Source organism: Cololabis saira, chromosome 20 (assembly GCF_033807715.1).
Source record: "Cololabis saira isolate AMF1-May2022 chromosome 20, fColSai1.1, whole genome shotgun sequence".
Classification (NCBI taxonomy): Eukaryota; Metazoa; Chordata; class Actinopteri; order Beloniformes; family Belonidae; genus Cololabis; species Cololabis saira.
The window spans coordinates 30,654,943-30,668,641 of record NC_084606.1 but is presented as its reverse complement, the minus strand read 5'-3'; the positions used below and the strand labels follow the sequence as shown (position 1 = coordinate 30,668,641).

The window sequence follows — 13,699 nt, the reverse complement described above, 5'->3', positions numbered from 1 at the left end:
TCAGCGTCTCTGGTTGCCAAGGTTCCATCCCAGAGAGTTCATTCTAGTTAATTATGACAGTGTCCTATGGGCCATTGCTCAAGCTAAGGGTCTAGATATCCATCCGCCATGCTGATACATTTTTATCTTGAGCCAGAGTGGCTCGGTGGAGTACTTCAGATTCGTCCAGATTAATATAGAAAAGGATGAGGATATGGAGAAGCACCCTTAACTCTCCACATGTATCTGTAATCGTACATGGATCTATTTGTGGGTCTTCAAGGTCTCCAGTATTCATCCTAACCTAACAGCCTTACCTGTGCCGTCTGCTAGTCTTTGCCCCTTCATTGCTCGGCCCTCCACTCACAATAGTGTTTAGATTGCACCGAGAGCTCCTTGGAGGGTTCTGTGCAGTCCCGGCCTTATAAGTCTAACTAACTAACATGGGTTATCTGCAATCTTTTAATTAAATAAAGCTCCTCAGAGCATTTGCATGGGCACAGTTTTCCAGTCAGGATTTAGTTCTTTTTAAGTTTACCACCGAACTGGCTGACCTGTATGCTGTAATCAAAATAATCAACATAATCCAATATGTTGATTATTAAAATGTGTTTGTGCATTGTATACAACTGCATAAATGTCACAGATGATGTCATTTCATATCAGAATGAAACAAGCAACTCTGTGAAACATAACGACTTACCATCTGCATGAATTAGTGAGTAAAGGGATTTTACTTTTTTAAAAGAAAAACAAGTAAGAAAAGATGTGTTTTAAATAGTGGGGGTCCTGGGTAAAACTTGCTGGAACTGTAAAAAATCTGGCTTCCTCCTTGGTTCATTCAGCTGTCACATCTTAATTTATAATGACGGACCCGGTAGGATCTACTGACTTAGCAAACTAACGCTCCATACCACCTAGTTGTGGTCGTGCACCATCTTTACTGCTTGCCAACTGCTAATGAATAAACAAATAAGGCGAAGGGAAAGAAGAAAAAAAAAAATTGACAAAATTGACATAGGAAGGAGCTGAGATGGTTGCCGTGTTGCGGTTACCATTTACATACACTGTGGTGGCGATGACTGAGGAGACGACTCATACTCAAAGAAAGCTGAACAACATCATCTCCTGCCAACAGCAGATCTATTAAGCACCAAGTCAACACACCCTGCCACCTAGCAGTTTTAGATAGAGATACTGAATATGGCTTTGTTTGAGTAACAGCCATAAATGTTGGTATTATGACAGTCAGTCATGCTCCTTGTTCTTGTTTTCTTTGAGCTCTGCAGTCAAATGATGGCCAAAATTCAAAAATGAGTCCCATTGTGTAATGAACCAAATGTGTCCTACATAAGTACACAGAAGGCTGACTCTGATACCACTTTACAATCCCACCTTTACTCCACTATGGCAGCGAGCATTATCAGCCTATGAAGCAAAATATAAAAGAGGAGCTGGTGGAAAGGTACAGATACAATGACAGGGCAGCTTTAATAGTAAATGAAGGATTGCTTTTAAGACAAGTGTCAGCTTAATTAAGTCATTTCCACCTCCTTTACTGGTTACTCAAACTGGAGCAAGTGTTCCTGAATTTCTCCAGTCCAAAAAGACATTTAGGCAGTTATCTTCATAAAAGCTTCAAGAATTTTGCAAATTATAACTGACTCCAATGTCAACCCGAGATGATGCACTGCTCAAGTATTTTAACAGGAACTTACAATGACACAGTCAAAGCCATTAACATAATTTGCATCACGTTGTCCCCAGAAGTGAGGACACAGATGGGTTGATGAAGCTGTTATTTCTCGTCTATGTTTGGACAGACACAAACTTGAGGCGCTCATACTGTAGCTGATGGGGTTGACTACACTTCCCTGATTACACATACATTTAGAAGCCTCATGGTTAAAACTTAACAGGCACATCTTTATGAGTGTTTCCATTCTCATCTAGCTCATATAATCAACTGAGCGTGAGGTCAGAACTTTCTCCTCAAAGCACTGTGTATAGTTAAACGCTTTGATCTGCATACAGAATCCAGCTTGTATTGTGGGATGTCGCTGAATGCATGACTCTGAAAACTATTTATAATCCAACACTGAAAACTGCTCCGAATCCGTTTATTTTTGATGTATCGTGGAAACTCATCGCACACTTTGTGTCAGTGTTGGAGGAATTCATTAAAATTTTACTTTACAAGGAAATTTCACATAAGTTGGCAAAGATTGTCAGATTGGAGTTTCTGAGCTTGAACAAATTCCTCACGAAGCTGGAGCCAAAATGTTACTTTTGTCACTGTACCAGTACGAAGCCAAGACCTGCAGCACTGAAAATCAACTGTACTCAAACCAATGTTCAACTTAATACGTATTTCCCTTCCATAACATCCTAACAAGGACATGATGTACAGCCTGGAAACCTCCCATGAACGTATTTTGGTCTGGACAGAAGTGAATTAAATGGTTAAAAGAATTTCAGACAGAGAAAAAACAGACAAGTTGGAAAATGTCTTTCAACCTGTGACCCTGCAGAATAACGTCCTGGAGCGCGAGAGGCGCTGCCCTTCACAGAACCCATGGAGCTGTCAACGCTCTTGCCACTGCAGCAGTGAGTACGCAGGCACTTCCCATACTCCTTACGCACCTATGCAAAGTAAACACATACTAGTATTACACACTTGCATGAAGGATAAAATAAATAAATCACTGCACATGCAGACATTGATTTAATTATTTTTTTCCCATTCATCATGTTTTTGAATACAAATAAGTTTCAAGAAGACTTATCTTGACGAGGTTTTCCTTCTAACTGATACCTCATACTTCAGAACAGAGGATTGCATCAAAATTAAGATTGAATGCAATCTGTTGGGATTCTTAACTTGCCCTATTCTATACATACAAACTGTCATATTCTATACAAATTAAGTATATGGTAGGGCTGGGCGATATGGACCAAAAGTCATATCTCGATATTTTCTAGCTGAATGGCGATACTCGATTTATATCGATATTTTTTCTGTGCCATAATTGGGGTTTCCCCCAAAGCATTATAGCATAGCATCTCTGTTAGCTTCATTTTTTTCTGAGGCAAACCCTTAAAAAAAACAGTCAGTTTTAATACAAAGCCTCGTGCCAAATGTCACACAGGTTCCTTTATTAACACAATAGGTCTGCACAATATCAAAATGTATAAAACAAATGAAATAAAAATAAACTGCCTGCATATATAGAATAAAAATGCTTCTTGAATAAAATAAAACAAATATCCCTTTCCTGCATAACAATTAAATTAAAATACACTGTGCAATTAATACAATGTAGACAGTAACAGGCAGACTTTTCCACTGAGGTTGACAGTTGTGTAAATAACAAAAAATGTATGCAAATCTCAAATAAAACATTCAAGTCAATTTGTCACAAAATAAGCTATATCAAAATCATCAAAAAAAAAAAAATATATATTTTTTTAAAATAATCGATATAAACGATTGTCTCGTACCATATCGCGTTTGAAAATATATCGATATATATTCAAATCTCGATATATCCCCCAACCCTAGTATATGGTACTGAATTGGTGTGGTACCACACAAATGTACTTTGATTATACTTCAAACTTGGTGAGGTTTAACATAATTTTGCAGTAAAGTTACACGTCAAAGCTTAAAGGAATCTGTACCTTCTTCTGCAGTACACAGTGGAAGATGAAGATGAACATTCCCTGCAGGGAATTGAAGATGGTGAAGAGGTAAGCCATGACCACGGTGCTCTCGTTGACGTACATGAGCCCAAAGGCCCAGGTCAGGCCCAGCAGACACAGCAAGGCTATGGCACCAATCACCCACGATCTGGAATGGAAAGAAACATGACAATAGTTTTAAAGATGTTTCAGAAAAACTAATCTTGTGAACTTGGCAGAAGCATTGTAAATTGGAGCAAAATATTAATGGAAACAGATGATTTGATATTCACAATTTCAGTTAAAATCTGTTTAAGAAATCCTTCTAACCCCATGAAAGGATGAAAATCAAAAAATATGAAAATGAATGAATAGGACTAGGAAGGTTATGACGAAAATTACAATGAAGTCAGTCTTTAAATTCTGGCTCTTTTTTCACTAACCTGAGAAGCCTTTCTTTCTCTCTCTCTCAAAAAAAAGAATTTTGCTTACGACAGTGATCTGGACACATTAAAAAAATTGGAGAAATACAAAAGTATATCACATGTTATATCCTACAGCTCAAGGCTCTTAGATAAGTGTCTCTGTCAAGTCTCACTCGAGATAAAAAGTTTAACTGAAGGAAATGTCCTTGATAACCCACAGTCTATTGAGAATGAAGAGTTCTGGTTGTGCTGGTAAGCAGCATAAAGACGTGACACTTTGTCTTCACCTGCAATCTTTTGATATTTTGGTGACACAGCAGGTGAGGCAGGGTCAAGTTTAATATCAGATTCGTGTCAGAGTCTGTCATCCAGAGCAATTTACATGCGCAAGACCTTCTCTTCCAGTAGGTCGAATTGTTTTATACCCATCTGTTAGTGTGGGTTTCCTTCTGAAGCTATTGATTTAAATAACAGATAATGTAACAGCTCAATTATGCTCACCAGAATAAGCGTGTTACCTTGGATACAGTGCAAAAAATCTCAAGATTATACAGAGCAATGTCAAACTTCTTGACTCTGCTTCCACAAATATTAAAGGAATATTAAAACATAAAAAAAAAAAAAAAAATATTAAAGCAAGTTATCAAAGGTATTGAGTTGTGGAAGTTTCTTAGTTGTGGTTAAATGTCAGCCCAGTGAAGCTGTAACTGCGCAATTATCATTTTGTTCAAACTCTTTCTGCAAAACGAAATAGCCCCAGTCAGGTTTTAATCAAAAGGTTAGGTAATTACATGGCAATAGAAGAGCTTTTGAGACAACAAAGATATGTCCTAGTCTATGACAGAGATAACAAAATAGCATGTCATAATGCATGAAAACATGATGGAAGCGAGATGTAATCTGGTGTGCTGAGAGTTGACGGAGGCTTCCAAAGCCTTTGGAGTAAGTGGCAAAATTACATTAAGAATGCAAAATATGTCCAGATGCCCTGACTGATCGAGAACCTCCAGCTGGGATTTGGATCCAGTGCATTAATACGCACTTTGATTCAAGCTTTTTTTTGTGCTTCTATAGAATGACTTCCACCTGACGAATGTGCCACGTCCACAGTAAAGTGCTAATATTTCCATACAGTGCACCGTGCAGATACAGGTGCCATTTAAAGATAATCTTGGTTGTCACATCTTTAGGCTATGTGTATCTAAGGCTGGAGTACTGCGGGCTCGCTAACGCGGCCTTCGACATGACTGAGTGCTCCACTATTCATCATGTTAATGATTCAGAGAGGGAGCCAGATGGATTTGGGTGCTGATTTGTTCATACGGAGGAGGAAATGAAAGATGGCATTATGGAATAAAAAAAAAAGATGGCACCTCAGTTTGTCTTACTTGATCTCAGGTTCATAATCCTGATAGCTGAGCAACAGAACAAAAATAAAACAGGCAGAAATGAATCAAATCATATGGGAACTTGTAATTACAAAAGTGAGACTCTAAACATAATGTACAAATTAAAACATGGAGACGGAAAACAATGCGTGGACAAGAAAGATGGCTTGCTTGGCTGCAACTACATTCACAGCATTCACAACCAAACACGAAGAAAAAGGCATTCATACATCTGTGGAAGGGTTTGTGATTTACAGCTGCTAAACACGATTATCTTGGTTCACAGAAGTATCTTCCTGCCCTCATAAATGCTGGCAGACTTTTGCATTTAAGCCATTATAAATGGGCCAGGTGTGAGGTAAAAAATAAGGGGGGGGGGGGTAAAATGATTTATGAATTCACCGGGGCGAACATTAAACATAATTTTCCCAGGGCTGTCTTAATGACCTGGTACGAGGGGTACTTCATCAAGGCGACTGCCACCAGATTGGAGACAGAAACGCAAGCAGTAGGTCCAAAAGAGGACAAAATATCGTCCTCTAACCAGTGACAGTAATGTTCCAAGGATGGTGGATGATAGAGTCACAAGAGGTCATGATAAGCACATTTAAGGGGACAGATGTGAAGAGGGTTTATGACTCGTATCAGCACATGGCACAGCTTCTTCTGGAGATATCAGATGAAAACTCCGGGACGATTTTTGACGACTGCATGCTGAGAGCCTTGAGGCTAAAACTTCAGAAACCGCATGAAAAGTCAGCAAAAAGCACAACAGGTGCCTTTCATTGGAGTTTTATCCCATCAAGACTTTGACTTGAAAGTCCCCAAGATGAGATCTTTTAGAAACGATCCTCCTATACTGTCGGTATCATTATTACCGTTTACATAGTTGCATGCAACAGTTAGTATGTTCTTATTTAATCCTTTTTTCTGTGTAAAAACTATAGAAAAATCATCTGAAGATGGTACTGTGGGTAAATAAAAGCTTGAAAAAAAAAAAAAAGAAATAAATGTATATTTATATATAGGCAATACCTGAATAATGTCTTCAGTGTCTTCAAATCAAACAAAATTAGCATTTTATACAGATTCTAAGATCACAGTGGGGTAAATGTCATGTTAACATTAAGGGAGATGAACTACAGTAAGTGGGAGGTTAGGAAGAGAAATGTTCATATCAAATGGATATACGTTTTATTTGCATGCATCATCAGGCGTTTTTAGATTAGATCCTCCTGGGGGATGAACGCGTGTTTAACGCGTGTTGGGTAATATAAATGCAAGACGTGTTATTTGCCACCTCGGACCTGAAGACGAGTCGTGGGGAGGGAAGGAGTGTTGGGAGGCGTTATCCGCAAAATATCACGCAAGCTGTGTGGGCGTGTAGAATGACATATTGTCTTGTCCCCACATATACAAGATTTATACGCCGTCAGACAGGTGCAGTTTTCAAAACGAGGATGGATGAACATCAGGATGAGCGTTTTTTGGGTGAATTTTGCTTCTTGCAAAGCCCTGGTTTGTTATTTTTGTGTCCACTTGTTCAAACAATGGACCATCAACTCTGAGGCTGAGTAACTCGCGGATCTCCTCGTCTCCCCAGTAACTCATGTTGCATATATGCATCCTACCTGTGACGTCCTGCTGCCGCTGTTACTCTTGTCAGCTGTTTCTTTATTCTATAAAATATTACTAATAAAAAAAAAAAACTGTACTGAGGTTACGTGATCAACAAATCCCTCCCACGACCCGCATTAGTTCTGTTTACATTAGACCTGATAAACGGTTAAGTGAAGCCTCGAACCCCGCGTAAGTTAAATGTGGGGTATCCGCCAATATAAAAGGGTCTTTTTTATTTGAACTCTGTATTGCAGGAAAATACTTTTTTTTAGCATTTTAGATTTTAGAGTATTGGTCTCCAAAGCTGAATAATCTTCTATATTCAACATTTTGGGACTGAAAAGACAAAAACAAATTGAATTTAAAAAAAAAAAAATAAATAAAAGGGTAACATTTCAGCTATTTTTCAAATTTTTCAATTCTTTCCTTTTCATAGTTTTATTAAGGAAAGCAAAAGCGTATGCTCTAAATTTTGTACCCGTTGTAATATAGGTCCAACCTACAGAGCAAAAATAGATAAGATTTCAGATTTCTTCAGCTCAACCATGCTCGCCAATAAACCAGAGATGCGCAACAACGGCTATAATAAACAGTATGTACATTACACAGTCTGCAAAGGACTGCAGAAAAAGTGCTTTCAGCAGAGTACAGTTCCGCTGTGATAAATGTTGATCAGAAACTCCAAACCTGAGGAGAATGCACTAAGCACAAAACTACCTCAAACTCTGGCCTCAAACATTCAGTTTCCTCTCAAATGACTTGAACCGTAGAGGTTTCATTCATGTCAATGTCACAGACCATTTACGTACGACATCGCAAGTTTCCTAATTCGACCCGTTTCAAATCTGCAAAGTGTCATTTCACAGGCTGTTTCTCAGAGATGTTTAAGACTTCAGTGACGCAACGTTTTTCCCGACCGCGGAGGTGGCTTTAAATGCGCTGCATTCAGATGCAAGTCTTGAATTCAAAGCTGCAATCTTTTTAAAAGTCATGTTTGAGTCCATGAATCACACGACAGTAGCAGCTAGCGCTGCCGTGAACAGGTTAGGAGGGAGGGGAGACATCAAACACAATATCAATTCTACTCCACACCTTCCACTGAGAAATGCTTCATCTTACCAGTGCCATTCCACAATAACACATCCATCATAATACCGGTAGCTAAAATAAAGAGGGGGAAAAAAAAATGTGAGATGAGAAACAGAAAGATGTTAAAGCTAAACATGACATAAACATAAAAAAGAGGCAGGATGTGAGTGCTAATCAAAAGCAAAAGAAGCCGTAAGGGCAAAGAAGATGCACAGAGAATGAGATGAAACGTTTACATCAAAACAAGGCAGAATGACGAAATCTGAAAAGAAGGCTTTACGTCAAACCTTAAAGAGAAACCAAATAACAGAGATAAAACAAAAGAAGATACATCCCCTAACAGAACAAAAGTGACTTAATTAAGCAGAGCTGTTGAGATCATCAAACCAGTTCGAATTGATAAGTCATGGGGAAGAGAAGCTTTTAGGGAAACTGAGGTGATAACAGTTCTGAAGGGATCAACAATGATGTTTAGAGGCTGTTTTCTTTCACCGCTGAACCACACAGAAATCTGTCTTTAACATTTAAGTGTTGAAAGAAACAGTACTTTTCTCTCTCTTTTTATGATGAAACCAAGGTACCTGTTGACAGGTATGACAGAATATGTGGAGCTGAGCAGAAGCCAACAACACCGAATCCAATTTTCTGAATGCGTCTGTGCAGTTGTGTGCTCGGTAATGACTCAAAAACCACATGAGATGAATGAGGGGCCGAAAAAAGCTGCGCAGATTGAACCCTTTTTTTTCCAAGGGCCTTGTGAAAGACTGCAGACTATTTTGAAGTCAGTAAGACTCAGAGTCATGAGGTCAGCAGGTACGCTCGAGGGGGTGCACGGTTATAAATCACATGACGCTAAGAACCCCGGCTGTCGATATTTTTTCTGCAGAACAAACTACACAATGCATCTTGCCGTACTAGAGGGGGGTTACTTAGATGGACTTGAAAAATGGTGACCAAAATAAATAACCCCTCCAAACCTATTAAATTGCAGTGCACCATCTGTTGCATCACGATTCAATAAGTGAGCCATTAAATCATAGTGTTAAAAGAAAAAAAAAACTTAAATACAGTAAACATCCATTCTGGATGCAAAGTAACCATGGTTTGCCTATGTTAGATCCACAGCATATACTGTAGGTCCAGAAGTATTTGAACAATGACATCGTTTCTATGATTTTGACTTTGTAAACCACCACAATGGCTCTAAAATCTGACACTGAAGATGTGATTAAAGTGTACAGTTACAGCTTCAGATGTTTTCCCAAAATATGGCATTGGCCATTTAAGAATTACAGCCCTTTCAAGCGAAGGGCCTCACAAGTGTTTGGATAATGAATGAAAGGAAGTTGAGTATCCAGGTGTGGTTAATCCCTTTCTTATTTCAAGGCAAATGAAGCAGATAAAAGGTCTGGAGTTGATATCAGGTATTGACTTGGGGTTTGGCAGATGTTTGACTGAGCTAACTGAGTCTACAACCATCTCAGTGCAAGTAAAGGAGGCCATGAGTAGGCTGAAAAAGCAACGTAAACCTATAAAGTCTTTGGTCTGGCCAAATCAAATGAATGAGTTTCTGACATTCTTAGAAAGGGAGAAGGCTCTAGGGAACTTAGGTGTAAAATCCTTTACTGGATGAAGAAAAACCCTTTCACAACTTAAAGGGAAGTCAATGAGACTGGACAAGGTAGGTGTACCTGTATTATTGTCAAAAATCTACAAACAATTCAGGAAGACAAGAGTCAGATACGACTTTCCCAGAAAACATCTAAAAAAAACCTTTTAATATTTTTGAGATGAACAGATGAAACCAAGAAAAACTGGTATCAGAATGATGGGAAGATATTTAGAGAAGGAAAGGATCAGTTCATAATCCAAAGTATCAAACTCATCATGTGTCAAAGTTGGTAGAGAGTGTCATGGTATGGGCTTGTATAAAGGTATAAAGGGCTATACTCTGTTAATATTCAGACAATATCTAGGAAGCTGATAGGAAAGTGCTTCCCACTGCTTCACAGTGCAGACAACGCAGTTGTTTTCCAGTAACCAAAGACAAATCAGAAACCAGAAAAGGCCCACGCACAAGAATCATCTGAGGGTGGCTGCGATGAAGTCCGGGCAAAGCATCTCCAGGGAGGAAACCCAACATTTATTGATGTCCATGGGCTCCAGGCTTCAGGCAGGCACTGGCTGCAAAGGATTTTCCTCCATATATGAGAAAATGTATTTACAAATTTGCAGGCCGTGTTATGGCTATAATTCCTAACAAGTCAATGCTACATTTTTCTGAAACCTCCATAACTAACGCTTAAGGTCCAAAGTCTAAACACATCTTTTTTTTTTTTAATCTATTATAGTGGTGTATCGAGGCAAAAGCTTTAAAAAAAAAACTGCCACTGTTGAAATACTTCTAGACTTGACAGTTTGTGTAATTCATGTTTGCAATGTTTGAACCTGACATACACATTTGTCGTCAGGTACATTCTTTGTACATAGTTAGCACATGATATTTTTGAGGATCTGTTGTTGGAGAATTTCTTTTTCCTTGCAAAACAGGAGTTGTCTGCTCATTCCCAACACAGTTATAAAATAGCAAGGATATACAGGTACGTCGCCTACACAAAAATATGTTCAAAGGATTTGATACATCCCGTATAACTGAAATGACACCATGTTGATCTCAGCCCAGGTCCTGCATGTTTTAGTCATTACAGCTAATACATAATGTTTGAGAATAAAAACAGAATGTATATTTAGATCTTATTTAGAACTAGTATTGGGATTCAGCAGTGATTGATTGTATATCCAACAATTAAATGGTATAGGGGTCACGTGATCAAGGTCGACATCATCCAGGGTTCTGGGCTCCATCCAGTTTGAGGTTGGGGAGTTGGCAAATTATGATCCATGTTTTCTTCTGCAGCTCTGGGTTCCCACCACATGTTGTATGTTAAGGTGTAGGCGTGACAAACGTTCAAGCTTGTGAGAGCCACAGGCAACAAGCTGAAGCTTTGCAAAGCAATAACATATGTATAACAGTGTGTACATTTAATCTTCAATTACACTGATGAATTTTACTATTTTTAACATCATTTCCATTTGTTGGCATTTACATTTATATAATAAACCTTCAGAAACTGGTTTGTATTATTGAATGAAAAGGAGTTTTCCTGTTATGTTTGCAAGGCTGATGATATTTGATTTTTTCCCCTCTTTTGATGTAAGTGTGTGTTTGTTATTTGGCAGAGAGCAGGGCAGACACAGGCCGTTGTGCTGAGATGGATCTGGTGATGTTGCCACACACATACAGACAAAAAAAAAAGGTGCCAGAATACTGGCCATAAAGCAGACTTATGAGACCAAAGTGGCTTAAAAAATCGGGAGGCAGACAGAAAAAAAAAAAAAAAAAAGAGCACAGAGCAAAACCTTTATCCATCACAGCACACTGGCAGGAAAACAACTTTACACCATGGGTTGAAAGCACCTGCGCTGACACCGACTAGCTGGAGCTGACGGCCAAGAGAGCGGCAGGAAAATGCTGTGTCACTCTACTGGGAAGGGCCACCTTAAAAAAAAACAACCTTTCAAGATGTATTTTAGCATGAAACTTTTACAAGTTTAACTTTAATAGTTTATGAAAAGCAATATTGCAGAGGTGATTGCACTCCACATTTCCACATGGACCCTGAGGCCTTAAGATGTGCGCAGTAAAAGGTAGTATTTTTCATTAATCAGTACCGTGTAATAACAACGTGAAAAGGATCACTTGTAGAGAGAGTTAAGGCTATAGAACATATTTTATTTCTGATATACTATAAAAGGACCTGGAATCTGCATTTGTATTACGTGTATCAGAAAAACCTAGCAAGCTATCTAGATAGCTTGATTTGAAATGTAATTTAAACAGTTTTCATTCTTTCTTGTTCTCTTCTCCTCTATAACCTTGACTACCTGTTAAGGTTCTTTTACTGCAATCTACCCTGTAACAAGCTGTAGCTGAGAAAACAGAGCCTGAAAGTATTTTGACCACAGTTTGTTTTCTTTCTGGAGAGGTCAAACTACGTCCCAAGCTTGTCGATAAGCAGCAATTAAACAGCAATAATTCCCTCTCTTCTTTCCAATATTATGTTTTTGTGACATTTGCAAGGATCATATTCTGTATGTGCTTGGCTTACTGAGAAGTGGCGCTGACAAGATCAGATATTAGTAGTATTAAGAGCTTAGCTTTATCTAGAGCGCATAGATGAACAGCAATTAAATCAATAAATTAACTATTTCATAATAAGATAAAAGATGTTGTTTGAAAAGATACAGTGTGTAATGTCAGTGTATTTGAACCCAGAGGTGTTTTCATGTTTGTTCAATGGCTGACTGTGCCTTTTAGCCCACGTACTCGCCATTCTATCACCACCGGATATTTTTTCCTACAGTAGAGATACAGTATCTTATATTTGATTTGAGCTGTTTTTACAACACTTGAAATAACTCTCCAATGGTACAAATGCATTGCAAAGAATTTAAAGTTTTAGCAGCTAATCTGCAAAAACACTGGGAAAAAAAAATGGCATGGAAAAGTCGTTGCGGCCCCTTTACGCATTTGTTTTATCTGAAACCAGCCAGGTAAGGGCAGATAAGCTGCGACACATGGCAGGCACACAAAATGAATATTCATCAGCGACATGTGGACGCCAGGATAACACCAGGTCAGGTCTCCTGGCCTTTTCCTGAGCAGACAACAGTGTTCTTATGACAATGATAGAAAAGCAACAAAACACCAGTTAGATTTTAACCTGGATTGACACAAACCTTTGAACACAATGGGAGGTGCTTACCTTGCAGGCTCAGACTCTCATACCTTTGGGCTGGCTGTTCACAATCTCAAGTGTTTTTAATGATGTTTCAAAATATCAAAAGGGGGAGGTAGGACAAAGTGCACTGCTTGAAACAGGGGCTTTGATGCAGAGCAGCGCTCAAAAGCTGATCTCTAACGGGGAGGTTCATTAGTTTCGAGAGAAATGGGAAAGTTCAGCTCATGCCGAAATCATTTCTCGATGCAATTCAGATGTGGAGCGCGTTCTGTGGGAGCAAGCCCATCGGGTTCATAGTGAAGCATTCTTTCAGTCTGCAGCAAAGCAGTGGCAAGGATTGTGTCCGGGTGATCTGAGTGCTCTTACTTGATGTTGTCCAGGCAACCGGAGTCTGGTTTCAGAATGGCTGTGTGATGGAACATCTTGTAGAGAGCGATGCCCAGGAAGATCACGTTGAGCTATGAGAAAAGTGACAGAGGGAGAGAAAGTGAGACGGGAATGAGGCTTGTGTGTTTCCTGTTTCAGTTCAATTCACTTTCAATCAGGCCTCTTTGCAGCACAAAGCTGGAGCACAGCGGCCGGACTTGGTTTCCCACTTTGCCAAACAGAGCGCAAAATCCTATGAAACCTCGCTGCAGGTGAAACAGACTGCACAGGGACCTGAGAGACGAGTGTTTCCGTCTGACTTATGCACACTTGTCTCATCATATTCACA

At 39.1% G+C, this 13,699-nt stretch overlaps 1 protein-coding gene across 16 annotated transcripts in view; it reads right to left on the bottom strand.

Annotated features, from left to right (window-relative positions):
- LOC133420771 (adhesion G protein-coupled receptor L3-like) overlaps nucleotides 1–13,699 on the bottom strand; it is a 303,952-nt gene that overhangs the window by 9,917 nt on the left and 280,336 nt on the right. For 9 of the 16 annotated variants that reach the window (XM_061710576.1, XM_061710579.1, XM_061710584.1 and 6 more), the window contains 5 exons: nucleotides 13,351–13,442; nucleotides 8,213–8,254; nucleotides 5,474–5,500; nucleotides 3,661–3,829; nucleotides 2,497–2,622 (listed from right to left, as the gene is read on the bottom strand). In XM_061710576.1, coding sequence (XP_061566560.1) covers nucleotides 2,497–2,622; nucleotides 3,661–3,829; nucleotides 5,474–5,500; nucleotides 8,213–8,254; nucleotides 13,351–13,442 — 456 coding nt within the window. The remainder of the gene's footprint in view (nucleotides 1–2,496; nucleotides 2,623–3,660; nucleotides 3,830–5,473; nucleotides 5,501–8,212; nucleotides 8,255–13,350; nucleotides 13,443–13,699) is intronic. The other 7 variants (XM_061710583.1, XM_061710585.1, XM_061710586.1 and 4 more) reach the window with 1 other exon arrangement.